The sequence below is a fragment of the Spea bombifrons genome, chromosome 3, assembly GCF_027358695.1.
Source record: "Spea bombifrons isolate aSpeBom1 chromosome 3, aSpeBom1.2.pri, whole genome shotgun sequence".
Taxonomy (NCBI): domain Eukaryota; kingdom Metazoa; phylum Chordata; class Amphibia; order Anura; family Pelobatidae; genus Spea; species Spea bombifrons.
In genome coordinates, this window is record NC_071089.1 from 42,812,866 (window position 1) to 42,836,052 (window position 23,187).

Genomic DNA, 23,187 nt, shown 5'->3' on the forward strand with positions numbered 1-23,187 from the left:
GTCTATTAAAATTTAAATTATTCAAGGCTAGAATAATTTTCAACTTTACTCTGGGGTGTTGATTAACTGAGACATTAAAAGGGAGTTAGTTATTTCATGTTTTATATTTGTTTGGAGCTGACCCTCACATTTGTATGTTCCTTATTAGTATGTCATAACTATTAAGTTGCTGTAATTAAGGATAAAGAATCACAGGGGCTGCAGAGAATTGGTGTTGAGCTATTAAAATCTATATTAAAATTAATATGTAAGAAGTCTAATTTACTTTATGATGCTCTCTAAGTATGCAAAGTCCCTTTGTAAATTACAATTTTGCAATTAACTATTTACTATTCGTAGGATAAGAAATATTCTCTAATTGTACAAAAAAGAAAAGCCATTCGTTGTTATGTACAATATCACTTTCAAAAACCACGATTCCAATAAATCAGCAAATATAGATATACTGAAAAGAATATGCCTTTAAGAGCGTTTGTTTGCTAATAGCTGATATAGTGCTGTATGTCATCAAACTTTAGTTACAAAGTCAGAAACAATTGTTGAGTATTGTAACATACATATATATGGTTTCTAAAAACATTGCCACAATGACTTATTGATATATTGTATGAACTCTTAGGTGTTTCCAAATGCATTTTAGTAATTGAGCGAAACCATGCTGGAATGCAGCTCAAGTGTGCCCTCTATCCACTCATTTGGCTTATTAAGTAACTTCTGCCATAAAAGCTGGGCTGGCTGAGGACATGTAGGCAGATTGGTCTCCTCACCTGCAATAAAACAGAATGATGTAATTCAAAGAATGATAAACTCTATATTTCTTCCCTATGCGTTTTTTTGTTTAATTTTAAAGTGGACACAGAAGTACTACACATAATTTCTCATTACTGCTGTAGGTGCCTGATGAAACATGACTTTAAAAGGTGGCCAACCTCTCAGGGTTATTTACCCCTGGCCCAGTGAACATTGTCTGTATTAACCTCTTTACATACAAATTCACCCTCAAAAACAGAGCCATGATGATATGTAAAACTAGCCTTTATTTGCCTAGACTCTCCCCCTTCCAGTAGTAGCCAACATTGCTGGCTTCCCTTTGACAGATCCGTTGTCACGGTGGTTTGTGTCAACGCGGATAGGAAGGTCTCAAAAGAAGAGACCCTGCTGGGATATCTAACTTCTCCCCTCGCTGGCTGATAACACACATTGTGATCAGCAATGCAGGGCTATGGAGCCCATGGTGATCGGTACAGGGGAGATTAGAGGGAAGCGAGGGGGGAAAAAAGAAAGGAGCAGAGAGCCTGCTAGAATCGGTAAGTTAAAAGAGACCTCCCCAATCTTCTCTATCCTGTACTGGGGACAGTGCAAAAAAAAAGAGCCCCTATATCATTTAGCTCTACTGCAACTGGTAGACATTATCAAAATAAAATAAAATAAAAAGACCTCCACTCCCAAACCCATTAAAAATACAATGTAGGGTAATATATAAGTGATATAAGTGATGACCGCTGGAGCATAAGGAACTATTTGCCAAACAAACTGGGTTATTCACCCATTTTGCATATATTTCGCAAAATTGCATAATTGTTATGTTTTAGGTATTTCTTAAAATAGAAATCCTTAATTGCCCTGAACAAAACAATCTCTAATTTGTGTGGTACATCAAACATGGAAAAGGGTAATCATGGTTTAACCTCTTCATGACGTTGAGTAACGTGTGGCCCCTCCCCCAGACGTTTATGTCCACCATATATTATATGGCGGTGATATGGCGGTGGATGCCTGATTTGTAAAATGATCACCTCCTAAGATTAAGAGTTGTCACTAAAATGCCTTGATAGTGAGGCATTCAGCAACACCAAAAACACACCCCAGGGCTCATTGTGACCGCTCCAGAGTGCAGTCAGGAGGACCACTGCGAGAGATTTTGCCTCTTGCAATATGGCGGTGTCTTTAAAAAAGTCCGGGCTTCCTCTGCAGGTTGATTACATACTGCATTCAACCATGCAACTCAATTGAACCCAGATTCCTAATCACAATGTGATTGATAAAATAAATTAGAATAAATAGTAATAATAGTATAGTATAGTTGTCAGGTTTCGCCCTACTCAGTGGTGATGTCCGGATCATGAACGAATCGTTCATTTGATCCGGTTCTTTTTAGTGATCCGGATGAATCGGTTCACTAGACTGAACGATTCATTTGTAGCGGTTCAGTCTGTGAATCATGCAGCTGTGAGTCATCTGCAGAGCACTCAGACACAGACTCTGGGGTCAGGTTACAGCTCATTAATTCACACAGGAACGATGACTCATAGAGTCAGAGAGTCGTTCAAAGAGTCGAATGATCCGAAGAGTCGAATGATCCGAAGAGTCGAATGATCCGAAGAGTCGAATGATTCGAATCTTACAGGGATCCGGATCTTACAAGGATCCGAATCTTACAGAGATTCGAATCATTCAGAGAATATTACTGATACCATACTTTTATAAATAAATACATTAATAATGTTCACACTGCCCCCAGGATTTAGATTCCCCTGAGTTTGCCCCCCCTTTACCTATAACTGCACCTACAGTTAACTTTATTAAATTAATTAAATTAACCCTCAGTCATCAGCATCAAATTAACCCTTATACCCCATCAACCATAACTGCCCCTGAAATTAACCGTAAAGATCCCATTAACCATAACGGCCCCTGAAATTAACCCTAAAGACCCCATTAACCATAACGGCCCCTGAAATTAACCCTAAATACTCCATTAACCATAACTGCCCCTAAATTAATTGCATGTACTCCAGATAAATTACCTAATAAATTGGTATGGTTGATGGGGTCTTTAGTGTTAATTTAGGGGCAGTTATGCTTAATGGGGTGTTTAGGGATAATTTAGGGGCAGTTATGCTTAATGGGGTCTTTAGTGTTAATTTAGGGGCAGTTATGCTTAATGAGGTGTTTAGGGTTAATTTGGGGGCAGTTATGCTTAATGGGGTCTTTAGTGTTAATTTAGGGGCAGTTATGTTTAATGAGGTGTTTAGGGTTAATTTGGGGGCAGTTATGCTTAATGGGGTCTTTAGTGTTAATTTAGTTGCATTTATGCTTAATGAGGTGTTTAGGGTTAATTTGGGGGCAGTTATGCTTAATGGGGTGTTTAGGGTTAACTTGGGGGCAGTTATGCTTAATGGGGTGTTTAGGGTTAATTTGGGGGCAGTTATGCTTAATGGGGTGTTAAGGGTTAATTTAAGGGGCAGTCATGGTTGATGGGGTGTTAAGGGTTAATTTTAGGGGCAGTCATGGTTGATGGGGTGTTTAGGGTTAATTTAATGGTGAGGGTTAATTTAATTAATTTAATAAAGTTAGCTTAAGGTGCAGTTGCAGGTAAAGGGGAATGTAAATCCTGGGGGCAGTGATTATTAATGTATTATTTATAACAGTATGGTGATATTCTCTGAATGATTAGAATGCCAATGAAGGCAGAGAGTCGTTCCCTGTAAGATCCGAATCTTTGAACGACTCTCTGCCTTCATTGACATCACTGGAGGCAGGGGGGAGGATTCATAATGAAAGGGGCGGGGCCAATCGTTAGTGTGCCTGCACGGAGTTACTGGAAAACAGTAACTCCGTGCAGGCACACTGAGTGATCCGAAGATCCGGATCATGAATCGGATCATTTCAGTGAACGAATCGAAATGATCCGATTCACTTTAATGATCCGAACTTCCCATCACTACTACTCAGCCTGGAGTATTCAAAACCTTGCTATGCTCAGGTTGTTCTAGCACCACTAGTGGCCGCCCTTCTCTCTCTGGAACACCCAGACCTCATTATTGCAAGCAGCTGTGGCTTGTTACTTGGATTACCCCTGCCTATATAAACCTGCCCTGCCCTTCAGTCATGTCCTTTGCATTGAAGTTATAGACCATTTTGCTCTGGCCCTGTATCTGATCCTGACTTGTACCTGATCCTGAATTGTTTCTGGCTCCCAGCCGAATGCACTGCCAGTGGGCTCCCGAGCCGAGTGCCCTGCCATCGAGCTTCCAGCCACAGAGACTTATTACCTGTATTTACTTGTCTTGCCAGTTCCCTCAATATAGCCTATATCATAGTATCCTGTCTGTGGTGTCTTTCTTTGCGCCTGTTTGTATCTTCCCTCAGCTATGAGGCATCGTGGGGTACAGACGGAACTCAAAGTATCCCCTGCGACTGGGCTCCTACCCGACCTGCTTACCCGGTTCCTGACAATAGTTATAATTTGTAACTACCGTATTACCGTAATTACCATATAAGACGACCTGAAATTCATACCTGAACTATAATGTGTGTGGGAAAAAAATACACACATTTTGACAAAGGCTGGTGGTAAAATTAGTGCATGGAAAGGGTTAAAATACCACCATTTGAAATACCCTGAGGTGTATAGATTTCACACATATAGGGTTTGATGGAGTAAATTGAATGTACAGCTTCAAAGATGTCCAAAGTAACACATAGGGGGCAGGATGACCACATGTCAAAATTCTAATTTGAAAAATGCACTCTTCCCAAGTGTGGCCTTTTAGCCCCCAAACAACCCAACAAACCCATGTGCTGAACACATATTGTGGTGTTGTTTGTCTGTGGCATATAGCAGGAACTGTCAATTCATACCTAATGTAGTGTGTGGAACCCCCCCCCACAGAAAAAATACTACTGTACACTTAGATAAAGGCTAGTGGTAAAATGTAAGCATGTTTAAAATATCAGCATTTGAAATACCTTGGAATCTCTAGTTTTCAAAAATATATGATTTGATGTGGTAAATTGAACTGACTGGCTTCAAATATCTCCCAAATACGATATGTGGGCAGAATTTTCAACGTGTCAAAATTCCAATCTAAAAAAGGCACACTTTTAGTCCCCAAACAAACCAACAAACCTATGTGTGGGGTATCACTGTACTCAGGAGATGTTACTGAACACATATTAGGTGTTGTTTAAATAAACATTTATATATATATATATATATATATATATATATACCGTATTGGCTCGAATATAGGCCGCACTTTTTCCCCCCACTTTAAGTCTTTAAAGTGGGGGTGCGGCCTATATTCGGGGTCTAGTGCCCGACGCCCGGGACATGCAGTCCCGGGCGCCGGGCAGGCAGCGGGGTTAGGATACAGATCCCCCGCAGTGGTGCAGGGGACCTGTATCCCACTCTCGGATGTCCTCAGACAGCCTCCCCTGCCAGCACTTTCCACGGGGGGGGTGCCAGCACGGGAGGTTGTCTAAGCGCATCGTCTGGACGGTCACCGGCTGCAGCGATGCGGGTAAACAGCCTCCGGGTTGTTTACCCGCATCGCCGCAGCCGGTGACCGTCCACACGATGCGTTTTACCTCTGCCCCCAAGACTTACCGGAGCAGACTCCCGGGTGTCTTGCGGGGCGCCGGCGGGGGACATCTACGCGTATACAACTTCCGGTGGGCCCCGCAAGACACCCGGGAGTCTGCTCCGGTAAGTCGGGGGGGGCGGAGTGGCATATCTCGGCGGGGGGGAGGAGGAGGAGGACAGTGGCAGCATATCTCGGGGGGGGGACAGTGGCAGCATATCTCGGGGGGAGGAGGGAGGAGGACAGTGGCAGCATATCTCGGGGGGAGGAGGACAGTGGCAGCATATCTCGGGGGGGAGGACAGTGGCAGCATATCTCAGGGGGGGGAGACAGAGTGGCAGAATGTTTTTTTGTTTTTTTGGGGGGCTTTTTTAAAGAAAAAAACTTTTTCTTTAAAAAAGCACCAAACTTTTAGGGTGCGGCCTATATACGGGGGCGGCCTATATCCGAGCCAATACGGTATATATATATATATATATATATATATATATATATTATTTTTTACATTTTTTGGAGCTGGAAGGTTCCCCTGATGGTGACATCAACGGAGAATTGTTTTTACGTTACGATTTTTTTAAAAACAATTTTTCTTATTATTTTTAATTTATTTTACTAATCACATTTTGATTAGAAAGCTGGGCTCCATTGACTTGCATGGTTGAATGCAGTACCTGTATTCAACCTGCAAGGGAGCCAGAGTTCTAAGGAAGGTATGAAGAGACCCTCTTGGAAACCTGTTTATTATTTTAAAGGACGCCACCATCTTGCGAGTGGCAAAATGTCTGCCTGATGCCGATCTTGGTGTTGCTGAATGCCTCGATATTACAGCAACACTGTTTGGGTGAAGGAAGCTGATGACTTTTAGGCCCCTAACAATCCAACAAACCCATGCACGGGGGTATCACTGTACTCAGGAGATGCTGAATACATATTAGGGTGTTGTGTGATAGTGACAGATACAAGGAGCTGTGAAACCATACCTAATATAGAATGTGTGCAAACTTTGATGAAGGCTTGTGGTAAAGTATGTACATGGAAAGAGTTATAATATCAGCATTTGAAATACCCTGGGGTGTCTAGTATTCAAAAACATATGATTTTATGGGGTAAAATGAACTGACTGGCTTCAAAGATCTCCCAAATAATATATGTGGGCAGAATTTTCCACGTCAAAATTTGAAAAATGCACACTTCCCAAATGGGCCTTTTGTTCCCCAAACAACCCGCCAAACCCACATATTGGGGTGTTGTTCGACAGCGACATATACCAGGAGCTGTAAATTCACACCTGAAGTAAAATGTGTGTGGGGAAAAAAACGCAAAAAAATTACTACGATTAGTGCATGAAAGAGGTAAATAACTAGCATTTGAAATACCGTGGGGTGTCTAGTTTTCAAAAATATATGGTTTGATGGGGGTAAATTGTATTGGACAGCTTCAAAGATGTTTCAAATAGCATATGGGGGCGGAATTACAATAAATAGTAATAGTATATGATATAATCAAAATAATGACACTAAAGAAAGCCCTTCTTGTCCTGAAAAAACCCCAATATGTATCTAAATGGGAAAAAGGATTACAGCTAAACACGAGCACTGGAGAAATGTTAAAACAAAAATAAAATCATCTATTGTCACGAAGGTGTTAAATTACTGTTAAAGGACTTCTCCTACCTGCGTTCATGCTAGCTCCGCCCAGGAAACGGTCATTCCCACCAACTGGTGACTGGTCCCAGACTGTAAGATCTAGACGAGAATTCTGAAGTTCATTTGGAGTCTGGATGTTAAAAATTATTGTATGCTTCCATTCTGGACATCCTTGCTTTTTTAGAACTGGAGTCATTTGCTTTATTTCCCGTTTGTTTGGGAAGACAAGACAGCTAAAATATATAAAAAAAGAAAATGTGTATCTGACTTTCCTAGTTGCTTTGTGTGTTATAGATGTCATTCTGGTTTGGCAAATGCAATATCCATCAACTAAATTGCTTTGTTAGTGAATTTAAAAACTGTAACACCACGTTGCAAAACATTGGACACTAATGTTCTGTTCATCCACATAAACATGTCTGATGTATCTATATCTACTGAAGAAAAACATTATCTGTATAGGCAGTAGTAGATGAGCACAATAAGGACTACATCGGCCTTAACTGCACACATTTCTAGAAAAAAAACTTCTAAAACTCTTATTCCTAGTGTGTGGGACTATATGAATGATACAGCCATATTGAAGACTACCGGTAGTTATTTTACAGGACATAATTGTGACACTAAAAGAATGTTGTCATTTTTATTGGTTTCCTATGTTATAATTGTTGCCGCAAACTAGGATGGGATATAACAGTATACATAAATATTACCATGCTCGCAAGGAAATATATATTGCATGTGCCATTCCCTCTAGAAATCACTCTGGAAATTCATTTGTAGATAAAGGGAACATACAAAAGCATATCATCTGCAATTTATGAAGGAGATACTAATCAGATATCAGATATTACTGTAGGAGAAAACAAAAAGTTTTCGATTCTAGAAAAAACACCTTTTCTAAAATTAGAATATGTGTGAAGGAGTCATTATCAGATTGGCGTCCAAAAGAAATGGCAGAAAGAAGAAAAAGCAAGTTATAAGAACTTCCAAAGCACATTAGGAAGAGAAAAAAGCCTAGTGAGATAAAGTGTGTTTAAACACATAAATGAGGAAAGGAAATCAAGGATTAGTTAAAACAAAGAAGGTATGTAGAAGAGGCTAAAGGTCTAGCTGACTGCCTCAATTAATATTTTTATTACATTTTTACAAATTAAAATGATGGAAAGGGACCTTATTTAGCATAAAAGACTATTGAGTAATTTGGTACATGTGAGTTTATAGAGGAAGAGGTTCTACTTCAGCAGTCTAAATTAAGGAAATATAAATTGATGGGACCTGACGGGACACACCAAAAGTTATTAAAACCGTTAATGGAATCATTTAAGCAATCAGGGCTACCATCGGGGGGTAAGACCACTACAGTTGTAAGGAGCCCAGCTGTGCTGGGGGCCCACTCGTCTCCCTCTGTTTAAAAAAGAAAAGGAAAAAAAGGCTCTGCACTTGACAAGAGGGTGCTGGAGGAGGAGAACTAGGATTGGCCCAGAGAACTCCAGGAGAAGCGCCGTAGCCCACAAGTTCCTAGGTATGCTCACTGGTAGAGGCGTTGCTAGCCTCTCGCAATGCTTTGATGATGTCTTTGTCCCCAAACAGCTTGTCTGCGACTTGTCAGTGACCCCAAATGGCTTGCCTTTGCCGTCTTTGTGCCCAAATGGTTTTTCAGCAGACTCAAACAGCTTCCCTGCACCATATTTGACCCAAACAGCTTGTCAGTGCCCTCAAAAGGCTTGTCTGTGCCATCTTTGCGCCCTAATGGATAGTCTTCATCCCCAAGCGGCTTTTTGGTGCCATCTTTGCGCTCTAATGGCCTGTCTGCATCCCCTAAAGGCTTGTTGGAACGATCTTTGCCACCAAAAAACATGAGTCGCGGAGAAAATATTGGTGGTGTGAATGGAGGATCATCTGTGAAGGGGGGGGGCAGACAATTTGTTTTGTAAATGGCCTCAAAACCTCTGATGGCGGCCCTGTAAACAATCATTGATAACGGAGTAGTCTCAGAAAATTGGAAATGGGCAAATGTTGTGCCCATTCACAAGAAGTAGTAGTAAGGAGGCATGCAAATCACATGAATTTCAAGATCAGAAAGATCAGGGGTTTATTCCAGGGAGATCATACCAAAGTAATCTTATTGATTTTTTGATTGGGTGACTAAAATAATATACCAAGGAGGTGCAGTAGACATTGCATATCTAGGTTTCTGTAAGGCAATGGAGTCAATGGAGTATATTCTAAAAATAACTGGAAGTGCTAGTAGAATGCTTGGATGTATAGAGAGGTATTAGCAGTAGACATAGGGAAGTGCTTATGCTGTTGTATAGAGTACATGTGAGACCTCGCTTGGAGTAAAGTACACACAACTGGAGACTGCATCTCTAGAAGGATATAGATACTTTGGATAGAGTTGAGAGAAGGCTACTAAACGGTTTCAGGATTTGCAGGATAAAAGTTACCAGGAAAGGTTAAAGTATCTTAAACAAGCCTGGAAGAAAGACATGACAGGGAGGATATGATAGAACCTTTTAAAGTATTCAGAAATTGAGCATACTAGATGCGCCAAATGTTCAAGGCAACATGGACTTTTAAACTGCTTTGTATTATTATTCTATCTTGATGTGTATTTATCCAACAATGTATTTACCCGCTACTTAGCTGAGGTGGGCTGAGTGCAAATACTTAGCCGTGTGCAAAGGAGGGCCTGCGAACTATGTGTGTTTTGCTATTATATTATGCAAATTACCCCTTGTACTGTTTTAAATACCCATGTGTTTCCCATTAAACTGAGTTCATGATTTTACCCTCAAGCATCTAGTCTCGGGTGATGTTTCTTGAGGGGAAGGCGGTAGTGTGGTCCATAATAAGCCGACTTTAGTGGATATACCCGTTTCTGGTACTGAGATACATACTGGAGGGCCTGATCACCCATGAGTGGTATATTCACCTTTGTCGTCTTTGCAGTCCGATCTCCAGTACACTAAAAGGCTCTGTGCTTTATGCATACTGATATGGATTCCTAATCTTTTTTAATCAGTGATGCAGAGCAAATTGATATTTGACTGTTATTGGATTATAAAATGTCAAATTCACTTTTAGGCATCTTCTTTGGTATTTAATAGTAAGTAAGCAAATAAGCATAATCAAATATAAGAATTATATTCATTTTATATTATATTAATGTCTTACCTTTTTACATAGGGATTTAAAATGCCATCTGGTCTCAATGATAAATTCTTAGCTCCATTTACTCTGAGATAAAGTTGGATCATGTCAGTTTTTTTTACATCAGTACCTGTAACAATTTGTTCAAAAAATTTGATTAAGGGAATGTTAAAATAATTATTATAAGAGAAAAATAATTTCATAAATGAAGCTTTGCATACCAGGTGACACCAGTTCTCCATATAGGAAACGGTTATAAAGAGAAGGTATGTCCAGTCTGACTTGTACAAAAAGCTCTCCGTGATATTGCACCACACTTTCTTCATGCCTGTTGGGCTTCAAATTGAATTTAAAAAAAATTATATAACATTTTAGAAAAAATATTCGATTTCGTAAGCATATTTATTAAGGTCAAGATAAGGTTCTAAATAGTTATTTCACTAGTGTTCACTGTTTGACTAGTATATTCTTTTAAATTAACAACTTAATCTACCACATAAACATATACTAAGATTCAACTTCATTCAAACCAAGCTCATTTACAGATTATATGTCCTCGGGTGGGAGAGGTAGGAGCTGGTTAGAACAAACAAGTTTGTGAGTAGGTAGGTACCTGTGGGAACCAAATCCCCAGATAAGGAGTTTGCACCATGCAGTGGTTTAGTTCTTTAATGCTTCTCTATGTCTTTTTTTCAAGGCCCACTAGTCCTCTGGGTTGTGAGCCAACATCCAGCTCAGACTCTTCAGGAGGAGAAGATCCATAGATGAGCCATAAATTAAAGTGGTTCTCAGACTAGTATCTGCTTGACATTCCAGGAAGCATGCTGGCACCACCCAGGCTTTGTTTATGTCCATACTTGAGAACCTTCTAAATGATGTTACCCCTGAGACTCTTGAAATATTAACCCTTTAAAAGCCATTTGTGAAGATTATGTGTAGTGATTCATGTTAACCAAATTGCTTTAATACCAGTCTACCTTAAAAAACTTGTCAATATTTAAAGATATACTTAATTGAGTCACCTGCATTAAAGGGCATATCAACCATAACATACTGGTAGCACCAATTGAGTCATATATTTGATCACAGCAGTGTAGAAATCATTTCCAAACTGTGTGACTCTGAAAATCTGCCCCTTCTCCCCGAAAAAACCCTGAGAGTCTTGGGCAAACCCCGAGAGTTCCCTTATATGCTTATGTTGTTCCATGGTGTGCTTACCCACCTAGTTATAGATGATACTTGCCACATCTCTGAATGACATGCTATTATTATTGACGGTTTACATGTTTACTAGAGAAACTTTACATTATAGTATATCAGTGTCAATATTTGAGTGGGTGAAACCATTTTATATAGGGCTCAAATGCTTAATGTTAACTCTTTAGAAACATGGAGGGGTTGGATAAGAGATGTCTATGACCTAGCGCCATTTTTTTTGCATGAGCTATATATTAGGCCTTACCTTTGCTCTAAGATGGTACCATTTAAAGGACTGTGTAGTACTGTCTTCAAAATCCCACAGCTCGAAGGGGACGGTCACTTCTCCTAAGAATACCTTTCTTTTCAGGGTACTTGAGTGCCACAGGGATACCTGAAGTGTTCGTGTCTCAAGCTGTGTATGCGCAATAGTATACTAAGGTAGTAAAATATTAATTTATTACAAAATTTATAATCTGAACTCAGGTTATTGGTTTTGAAAGAGATACAAAGAGTTGTAAACACCATAGCGTTAATTTGGAATTACTGTATGTACATGCTAACCAAATTGCTATGTAGTGTATATCTGCCATGCTTGCAAACATGTTACATTATGTATATACTGTGAAAAACTAAATATGGATTACCCTTCCCAGTGCAGGTCTGACACTTCCCCACAGGCAAATCAGACAGCTTTCTGAGGAGCTGAGCTACTGGAAAGTAGTAACACAAGGATAAGATGCATTTGGACCATCTAGTCTGCCCGTTTTTTTCTGCTATAAACATTATTCAGTTGTTTATCTTACATTCATAACCTTATGCTTATTGCATCCATGTTTAAATTCACTTAATGCATAAACCAAACCTTAAGCTGTTCTCTTTTCACTCTCATTGAAACCAGTGTAGTTATGGACAAAAATAATATTATATGAACTGAGCATCTGCAGATTATATTTTGGGCAAATTGCACATTATAATATGATTCAAAAATATAGATTTCATGTTTACCTTTAGTGTTTCGTTAAACAAAGGGTCAACTGTATTTTTCTTAACGCTAGTCTTCGTTTTACCATGAGCAGATTTATCAGGAAGTAAATAAATCTTTACATACCTACAAATAAAGAATATTTTTAATCCTAGGTACACAGATTATAACAATAAACAGCAAATTTGAATTTATTTTAAACAAAAAAAATCTACTAAAATATGTTTTGTTTAGCCACATCAAGTGGTTACCCGTGGTATGTACCATGGGTAACGACTGCTTAGTTCATAACGGGTCATTTGGTTAAATATAATTACCTTTGGAGAAAATAATTGTACAGTTAGGACATGTTGGCATGAGAAGGTAGGCACCTTCTGGTAATGTAAGTGGCACCCTTCACCACCTCAGTAACACATACACAAACACCAATATGTTTGCATACAACCACACTTTAACACACACAGCCTGAGTCTGTATTCAGAGCAGCCTGGGCATGGGGTGAGCTTCTGCACTACTATTGCAACGTCACATAACATTGCATTACGTGACCTCACTGAGCTCCGATTTCCACAAGCGGACTGGTCTGAATTGGGCCTTGGGTCAGCCCTGTTAAGAGACTTGAGACCAGCCCAGGGGACAATTGCCACCCCCAGGTGGTTATAGTTACTTCAGATAACATAGGAATAGTCCAAAGCGGCATTAAACCTCATTGTATTCTTGAGAAAACCATTAAGCGCACCTTGAAGCAAACAGGCATAAGCTGAGCATGCTTTTTGGACACAGTCTGTTCCTAGGTTGTAGAAATACCAGGGAGCTGAAAGCAAGCGGAAGTGTGGATCAGTTAAGTAATTCAGGGCTAAAGTATGCTTTGGATTATCCATTCAGGGTTGTGGGCTGGTTGGGGAGCCCTTAAATTAAAGGAGCACAAGGTCTGTATTATCTTCCTGCATATCTTAGTATTGACTTTTTTTTATGTCTGATCATTAATTTACTGGCAAGGCCTTGCAGATCATGTATGGGCCAAATGTATAGCATATAGAAATATTTTGTTGTAGGGCACAGCCCGACAACCAAGATTAGATATGGCTACAACTTTAACAGATGACAATTTCTTCTGTCTTGAATGATTGTGTGGCATTCTAATTCTCTTCCTTGATTGAGTTGTTTATTTGGCACCCTCTCTCAACACATTCTTCTCAACCTAATAAATCTATTGTCACCTTACATTACTGTGAACTGTACGTTATGTGTGTGTTTTTTCTAGACAGTGATTCTTACAATGGTACTAATGTGTGAATTCTTATGTTTAGGGGCTACTAAGGAAGTAGCACCACTTCCAAGCACCCCTATAACAGAGGTGCTCAGCTGTGGCCAAATACCAAAGAAACCATATCAGCATAAGTATACCCAAAAGACCACCAAGACTCCCTACACAGATGAGGAAGTGAAGGCAGAGTTAGTTTTAAGTAGAGCCAGAGGCATGAAACGCTGTACATGACAATGATGTTTTTACTCCAAGCCATGCATATAGTAGGGTAGTTTAGTGATGTCTGGATCATGAACGAATCGTTCATTTGATCCGATTCTTTTTAGTGATCCGGATGAATCGGTTCAGTAGACTGAACGATTCATTTGTAGCGGTTCAGTCTGTGAATCATGCAGCTGTAACCTGATCCTAGAGCTGCGAGTCATCTGCAGAGCACTCAGACACAGACTCTGGGGTCAGGTTACAGCTCATTAATTCACAGAGGAACGATGACTCATAGAGTCAGAGAGTCGTTCAAAGAGTCGAATGATCCGAAGAGTCGAATGATCCGAAAAGTCGAATGATCCGAAGAGTCGAATGATCCGAAGAGTCGAATGATCCGAAGAGTCGAATGATTCAAATGATTCGAATCTTACAGGGATCCGGATCTTACAAGGATTCGAATCTTACAGAGATTCGAATCATTCAGAGAATATTACTGATACCATACTTTTATAAATAAATACATTAATAATGTTCACACTGCCCCCAGGATTTAGATTCCCCTGAGTTTGCCCCCCTTTACCTATAACTGCACCTACAGTTAACTTTATTAAATTAATTAAATTAACCCTCAGTCATCAGCATAAAATTAACCCTTATACCCCATCAACCATAACTGCCCCTGAAATTAACCGTAAAGATCCCATTAACCATAACGGCCCCTGAAATTAACCCTAAAGACCCCATTAACCATAACGACCCCTGAAATTAACCCTAAATACTCCATTAACCATAACTGCCTCTAAATTAATTGCATGTACTCCAGATAAATTACCTAATAAATTGGTATGGTTGATGGGGTCTTTAGTGTTAATTTAGGGGCAGTTATGGTTAATGGGGTGTTTAGGGTTAATTTAGGGGCAGTTGTGGTTAATGGGGTGTTTAGGGTTAATTTAGGGGCAGTTATGCTTAATGGGGTCTTTCGTGTTAATTTAGGGGCAGTTATGCTTAATGAGGTGTTTAGGGTTAATTTGGGGGCAGTTATGCTTAATGGGGTGTTTAGGGTTAATTTGGGGGCAGTTATGCTTAATGGGGTGTTTAGGGTTAATTTGGGGGCAGTTATGCTTAATGGGGTGTTAAGAGTTAATTTTAGGGGCAGTCATGGTTGATGGGGTGTTAAGGGTTAATTTTAGGGGCAGTCATGGTTGATGGGGTGTTTAGGGTTAATTTAATGGTGAGGGTTAATTTAATTAATTTGATAAAGTTAGCTTAAGGTGCAGTTGCAGGTAAAGGGGAATGTAAATCCTGGGGGCAGTGATTATTAATGTATTTATTTATAACAGTATGGTGATATTATCTGACTGATTCGACTCCCAATGAAGGCAGAGAGTCGTTCAAAGATCCGGCTCTTACAATGATCCGGATCTTACAGTGATCCGGATCTTAGAGTGATCCGGATCACTGTAAGATTCGGATCCCTGTAAGATCTGAATCTTTGAACGACTCTCTGCCTTCATTGACATCACTGGAGTAGGCAGGGGGGAGGATTCATTGAGTAATGAAAGGGGCGGGGGCAATCGTTAGTGTGCCTGCACGGAGTTACTGGAAAACAGTAACTCCTGTGAGTCACACTGAGTGATCCGAAGATTCGGATCATGAATCGGATCATTTTAGTGAACGAGTCGAAATGATCCGATTCACTTTAATGATCCGAACTTCCCATCACTAGGGCAGTTTTCCAGCTGCTCCAGTGGGCCTCTCTGAATTTCCGGGGAGGTGGGGCAAGTGCCCCCTTTGGCCCTCCTCCTTTGACACCCATGTATATATAGTATACATGTACTTTTTGCATTGCTGTTATCCGGCTGCTACTCTTAGTATACATTATTGATTTTGTAGAATATGCAGCAGCAGAATATCCTTCCAGTTGGAAGATGAGATCAGCCCAAACTACTATGATAGCAGAGGGACATACATAATTAATTTTTTTGACGACTACCAAGTGTTTCTGCTTATTAAGGTCCACTTACGGGTTACACTTTTTCTTCTTCTCTTCCCCATATGCCAAATTCTTACATGCTTTGATGTTGATTTCCAAGGTACAGGTCTTATAATTATATATAATGGCAAACTCTATTCCTCCAGTGACATTGGCATTCTCAAAGATGTCTGCTTCAGTACACATACTGTGAATGCTCGGCATACTGGCCTAGAAATGAATATCGTGTTAGGGCTGAAGTTCAGTATCCAAGATTATGTAAGTAGCACACGTGTAGATTCCAGCTATGCATCTGGATATAAATAAGGCGTTATATTGTAACCTGCTTTTTCATAATATAACACCTGGCACCCTCACTGACATGTCCAAAAATACAAGTGCAATATCTGTGTTCATTAGGGCAACTGCTGCTGGTTTACATCAAAATGACCAGAATAATAAACTGTATGTTGTTTAATACGATCATGGGGATGATACACTGCAAACATGATGTGATGTCAAATGATAATGCCACACAGGAAATTCTTTCTTTTCTTTCTTTTTCTTCCATGGTGGGTGTGGTAAGAGTCAGCTCCCAGCAGTGAGCTATTACTGTATTAGATGTGGAGGCTTTAAAGTGGGTGAGATCAAAGTGTGTAGAAGGGAATTGGTAAATATATGTATATAGAGAGAGAGATAAAGGGGGTTGCTGTCGTGTGAGGTTTGGCTATGTGTGTGTATTTGGGATAAATGTTTTTGCTGTATTATTACCTTATAATAAATACCTTGGAATGTAGACGAACCTTTGTGATATATTTTTATATTTTGTTTAACACCACAATCGTATCCCCAAGTCAAGTCAGAGCCAGCTAACTGTAGACCTTCTTTAGATGGTACTGAAATATATTGTATCTTTTTGGCTTTTATGTGTTCCTGTTCTTGGTATCAATGGCGGACAAGATAAACAAAATTGTCCGATAGCTCAGTGTTTAGTTTAAATACCAATTGCAACAAAAAATCATCATAAGGCTCACTGTTTTTGTGTTTCCAAGGGGTATACTTTGCTTCAATCGGAGGTTGTCTGCTGTCATTTGTTTTGTAATCTTGTTCTCTAGCAATCCCTCTTCTTTGGCTTTGTAGATCAGGTCATGCAGGCTGTGTGCTTTTTCCAGCTGTTAATGAACATTATATTTAATGTAAGTTTAGCAAACGAGTCTTACAATTTTAGATTCTAAAATCCTATGATGTATTTCAATGCAATGTTTATATTCATGAAATCCCATCCCTAAATAAATGCTGTTTTGAAGTGGTGAGTCATTACATCCAAAACCAGGCCTAGGCAAGATAAGCTAAGGAGTAATGCAGTCTAAACAGGATCTCTGTCCCATGCCAAATCCTGCATTATTATTCTACAAGTGTGATAATTTAATGAGAAAAATACTAATCTATTCAAGATGGATGAAGTAGGATGATTTCATTGGAAAGTGACTTGATCATTTTAAGTAATAATTGTGCAAAACATAAAAAAATAACCAGTGTATTTCCCCCAATAATAGTTTATGCTCGCTTAGTGGAAAATACTTTCTATATAAAATTTTGCTGAATAATTATTTTTCTGTGCTGCTGCATTTCTAAGTAAGTATTTTGCCGCTTTTCGATTTTGTATTATATAATGCATTTTTTTTTTAACGATCATTGTATGATTTTTCTGTTCATTTTTAGCCCATTTGTTTTTGGCAAAAAAAATATTTGGAGTCATTTTTTATTCAGGAACTAAATTCGCTGCTCAGTGCCCACATTCACTCTCACTGACTCTCTCAGACTTTCACTCTTGCTCACTATCTCTCTCAAGCTCTCTAAATGTTTCCCTAGCTTCTCTGCCAACCTCCTCCAATTCTGACGACCGCTTCTGCATCTTCTATCTTCTCCCTTTTCTTCTCTATTCTATATTCAATCTTCAATCCTTAATCTGCTACCTTCTTTCTTAGTATGCATGCCCGTGGAAATAACCTGGTGGCAAATTATGCCAAAATGTTTGTACTGCGACGAGGTCCTCTTTGATCCTCCAATCGGGACAGAGGACGTCACTGCAAGTGCCGTTATTTACGGCGATGTCAATTCCCAGATCATCCAATCAAGGAAGAGAACATTAACATGGCACCACTATTTTGGTGAAAGTTGCCGTTGGGTTATGTCCACAGAGATGCAAATGAAGAAAGAACAGATTAAGGATTGAAGATAGAAAGGTGTTTTTCCCACACACCAGACGCATGCAGGTTAAACTCCCCACTTCCATAGTAATTTTGATTAAACCCTGCCCACTCAGTATGTCCTCACATATAGTAGGAGTCGGGAAGAGACAGGTTGAAAAGGAAGTGAAGCGGAGGAGGGCACAGCAAGACAGTAACCTCGGGAGCCCCAGAGGACAACTGTAGGTGGATGCGGACAGCAAGTAACACGAGCAGACAGCTGCAGACAGAACTGAGGCAATTAAACATATCAAATGTGGGAATTGCGACAATTCCCACAGTGACAAGGACATTATATATATTTCATTATACAAATTTGTACCTGACTAGCTATATTGATGGCAGTATCGGAGTGGCTTCTTCTTTCCTTCCTTGTTTCTAGTTTTTGACTGTAGTCAGTAGTCAGGTAATATTTATGTGTAGTCATGTCATTCTGAGATTTAGAAAATTCTATAAAAAAAAAAAAAAGTTTGTCCATAAGCAAAACACAGCACTATTACTACCTGAGTCAATGCTGCTTGCACCGCCTTCAGATAATGTACCCAGATTCCCAGACTTTTTTTTTTTATCAGGTATGATGCTAAAATACACTGTGAGCTTTAAATCGTTCTAATCATTTCCTTTATTATAGGTTCTACAGGTTATACACAAAACATGTACAGTGCAATATATATTCTTAGTTTTCTTCAACAGTATGAAGTGCTTCAATAAGAACCTGCTTCATGATGATGGGGTATAGTCCCCAGCTGGCATCAGTGGGGAACTTAACTGTCTGAGGTACAGTTAGTTCAGATGGCACTGGCATTAGTAGCTAAACTGAAACATGACCACATTTAATTTCTGCCATTCAGGGACACGCTATGAAGCGTATGAGATCGAACACACACAGGTGTGTATGTGTGTATATGTGTGTGTATTTGCTTGATTATAAGACGACCCCTCAAAATCGGAATATTAATATCTGTCTGGTTGTCATGGAAACAAGGAATTTGAGACCAATGGATGAAAGAAAGTGGGTCAAAATAGTTTAGGGTTATAGGGTTTAAGTTAAGATTATTAGTGGACTGGTTAAATAAATGATCTTAATAGGTGTGAAATAAATAAAATAATGAAATAAAATAAATTCTTTACTATCACCTATTAAAGATTAACTAGTCCACTACTACCTTTAAGCTTATAAGTTTATATAACCTAATAGTAATTATTACATTAAAAATAACCTAATATTTATAAATTAAATAAAATGTAAAAAATAATATTTAATGACGTAATATAATTAACTAATAATTAATTTAATTATTTAACCCCTTAATGACCAGTGACGTGCCAAGTATGTCACGTAAAATCAGTTTTGACTTTCCGCAACACCGAGATCGGCATCAGGGGCCCAGTGTGGACCCCCCGAGGCGTCAACATCTGCCATAAATTGTATGGTGGTGGACGCCTCATTTAAAAGAGCTTGATTGTGTTATGCACAGCTAGATAGGATACACCGAAGCCAGGTAGGACCCAAGGGTACGATACATGGTCAAGAAGCCAACAACAACTGGAAAACAGGCTAAACCAGTAAACAGGTCAGGATGCTGGAGAGTAAAGTAGTAGAAAAACAAGGCCGAGGTCAAGGACTTAAATGAGAAAACGCGCTCTGAGGACTAGCATTAGGCATAGATGACCATCAGAAGGCAAGGATCCTTCAGAACCGGAAGCGTAGATTCAAATTTCCCATCAAAACAGTACAAACGTCACTTCCGGTATCAGGATTTGGAGCCATCTTGAGTGTGGCGTAATCTCCCATTATAAACACCTGTAGTTTGGGAGTTCGCCACTAGCAGGCTGCCGCACAAACGGTCTCCCTCTCCTGCGCGGCTCTTCAGCAGTACCCAGCGGTGGACCAGAGGAGGAGGGGGGTCTCCCTCTTCTCCGTGGCGGCTGCTGTGGTGGTAGTTGTGCAGTGGAGGGGGGTCTCCCTCTCCTCTGTGGCGGCTGCTGTTGCGGCTGAGAGGAGGAGGGAGATTTCCCTCTCCTCCGTGGTGGCTGCTGTTGCGGCTGGGGGGGGGTCTCTCTCCCCTCCATGGCGGCGGCTGTTGCGGCTGAGAGGAGTAGCGAGGCCTAAAAATACAAATAAACTGCCTATAGAGGGAAAAAGATTGAGGCAACACCACCAGCAGCAGAAAAGAAAATTGAAAAGGGAAGTGCATGGGTAATTGTCTCCTAAGCTTAGAGGGAGTGGATGAAATGCCTTGATAGCGAGGCATTTAGCAACACAGAACGCCCACTCCAGGACCCACTGTGACTGCTCTGGAGAGCGCCACTGTGCGAGATTTTTCCTCACACAAGATGATGCTGTACTTTCAAAAAAAAAAAGTTTCCAAGAGGGTCTCTCCAGAAATTAGCTTTCTGATCACAATGTGATTGGTAAAAACATTTGAAAAAAATAGCTTGAAAAATAAAAACGTGGTAACATTTAAAAATAATTATGCAGTGATGTCACCATCAGGGCAACCATCCAGTTCCAACAAAATATAAAAAAAAGTGTCCAAAAATATAAAAAGCTAAAATAAAATAATTTATTTTTATGAGGAAATGCTAAAATTATCGCTGTATCTTTCCAAAAATCCTGACATGGTAAGAGTTAAACTACTAGCATTTCAAATACCCAGGGGGTGTCTACTTAAAAAAAAAAAGAATGGTTTGATGGGGTAGATTGGAGTGGCCGGGTTCAAAGATGTTCCAAACAGGGCATAGGCACAAACTAACCAAAATGGAAAAAATTGTGCCATTCTAGTTTTCAAAAATATATCTTTTGATGGGGGTAAATTGCATTGGCCATCTTCAAATAGCTCCCAAATAGCACATGGGGCAGAATGACCAAATTTGGAAAACAATGGTTTTAAAATAGCAAAACCCTACTTATTGCCCTATAACTTGCAAAAAAAAACCCATAAAAACATTGGGTATTTCTAAACTCAGGACAAATAGTAGAATCTATTTAGCAGGGTTTTTATTAGCTTTTGTAGATGAGTAATGATTTTTTTTATTTAATATTTTTTTTTATAGGAAATTAGATGATATGATCAAAAAAATGTACCTGAAGAAAACCCTTCTTGTCCTGAAACAAATCCAATATATAACTTGTATACTAGTGTGGGTACACTAAATGGGAGAAGAGAAAATTACAGCCAAACACGAGCACCGCAAAAGAGCTTAAAAATAAAAAAACAGCCCGTTCCTTAAGGGGTTAAAAACAAATTAAATTACTACTGTGTAGTGCCTGCCTGCATGCCTGGTTATTGTTTTAGGATTATGAGTTGTAGTTTATTATTATCTTATATATTATCTTATATTATTTTCTATTACTAGAATATTAAAATTAATTATTATGATAATTAACCATAACTGCCCCTAAATTAACCCTAAATACCCCATTAACCCCAACCTCCCCTAACTTTCAGCAGCCCAAATATTCATTTTATACTCACAGTTAGATGAGTGTCTAAGCAGTGTGGATGCTATAAGGAAATGGGCGGGGCCAATCTGCCCCTGACTGCAGGGAGGGACTGGGTGAAAAAGGGGTGGGGTCAATTGTCAGAGTGACTGCAGGGAGGGACTAGGAGAAGGAGAGGGGCGGGTCAATTGTCAGAGTGATTGCAGGTAGGGACTGTAAGTAGTAACTGTCGTGAGTCACACACTGAATGAAACGGATTATAAAACGAGGGGTATTTTTCAGTGCATTTGCTCTGAAAAAACCCTCATTTTATAATCAATAAAAATCAATTCAACTAATCAATAATGAAATTCATTGGCAACGATTTTCATTATCGATTAGTTGTAGCACCCTTACTTTCTTGATCATTATTCCTCATGGCTTCCACCCTTCCTCTTCTCTGATATTCCTTGGGGATTTCAACATCCCACTTCACACCCCATTGAGTCCCATGGCTTCAAAATTTATTTCTATTACCTCCTCTTTTGATCTCACACAACATATTAACTCCCCTAGGCATGATGATGGTCACACCCTGGACCTTATTTTTTTCTAACCTTTCTAATTCCCTTTTCCCCCTCTCTTGACCACCACTTCCTTTCCTGCTCTCTAACCTTGCCTCCTACTCACTCCCTTGCACCCCAACCACGCCTAACCTTTCATTCACCCCCATTCAGTCTGTCTCTAAAAACTGTAGTCTCCATCTTAAAAACATTGCCCGCATCCGTCCCTTCCTAAGACAGCATGCCACTAAGGCTCTTTTCCATGCCCTGATTATCTCAAGTCTTGATTACTGTAACTCTGTCTTAGCTGGTCTCCCTCTTAACCGTCTCACCTCTCTACAATCCACCATGAATGCTGCTGCCACCGCGGTTCCCCTCCCTACATCTCCTCACTCATCCCTAACCGGTCTCTCTGCTCATCCAATGATCTCCTTCTATCCTCTCCTCTGATTTCTAGCTCTCATGCCCGCTTACAAGACTTCTCAAGGGCTGCCCCTATCCTCTGGAATGCCCTCCCCCGGTCTAGCTGCCTCTCCCCCTGCCTTTAGTCCTTCAAAAAATCCCTCAAGACCAACTTCTTTAAGAATGCTTATAATATTGCACATTAACACCCCCCATATTCCCTTAGCTCACCTCTCCTAGTCCCTCTAATGTAATACTTAAGGTCCATCCCTTACTATGGCACCTTTTACCTATTGTGTAATACACCTTAAATCCTTCTTGTAAACTCGTTTGAGCAGGGCCCTCCTCCTCACCTGTTATCTCTGTAAGTCTATTTGTTATGTTACATACTACTTGTTATGTCCTGCCTACCCATTGTACAGTGCTACAGAATTTGATGGTGCCATATAAAACAATAAATAATAATAATAATGGAGGTTACAACCAGGGGAGGGCTGGCAGCCTAAGGCCTGGGGGGCAAGTCTAGTCAACTGGCCCATTGCACCATCAAAGCGGCTGCGAGCGACATTGAAAGCGGCCGTCGTGCGGCAGTCACACCACCAGCGCCTAATGAAATTAAAGTGGCCGGAGTGCATGCACCGCATGCCTCAGCTCTTCATCACACCCCTTTTAAGACGTGGGAAGAGGAGCTGAGGCATGGCCGTTGGGTCTGACTGCCGCATGATGCAGGGGCGTACCTAGAGTATTTGGCACCTG

General features: G+C 40.0%; 1 protein-coding gene across 3 annotated transcripts in view; it reads right to left on the reverse strand.

Moving 5' to 3' along the window:
* Positions 1-300: 300 nt before the first annotated feature.
* The window catches only part of SYTL3 (synaptotagmin like 3), a 73,508-nt gene continuing 50,621 nt past the window's right edge, over positions 301-23,187 (reverse strand). For all 3 annotated transcript variants that reach the window (XM_053460873.1, XM_053460872.1, XM_053460870.1), the window contains 9 exons: positions 18,365-18,492; positions 16,828-16,965; positions 15,846-16,024; positions 12,374-12,476; positions 11,631-11,801; positions 10,390-10,504; positions 10,193-10,298; positions 7,040-7,245; positions 301-767 (listed from right to left, as the gene is read on the reverse strand). In XM_053460873.1, coding sequence (XP_053316848.1) covers positions 637-767; positions 7,040-7,245; positions 10,193-10,298; positions 10,390-10,504; positions 11,631-11,801; positions 12,374-12,476; positions 15,846-16,024; positions 16,828-16,965; positions 18,365-18,492 — 1,277 coding nt within the window. In that variant the 3' untranslated portion in view covers positions 301-636. The remainder of the gene's footprint in view (positions 768-7,039; positions 7,246-10,192; positions 10,299-10,389; positions 10,505-11,630; positions 11,802-12,373; positions 12,477-15,845; positions 16,025-16,827; positions 16,966-18,364; positions 18,493-23,187) is intronic.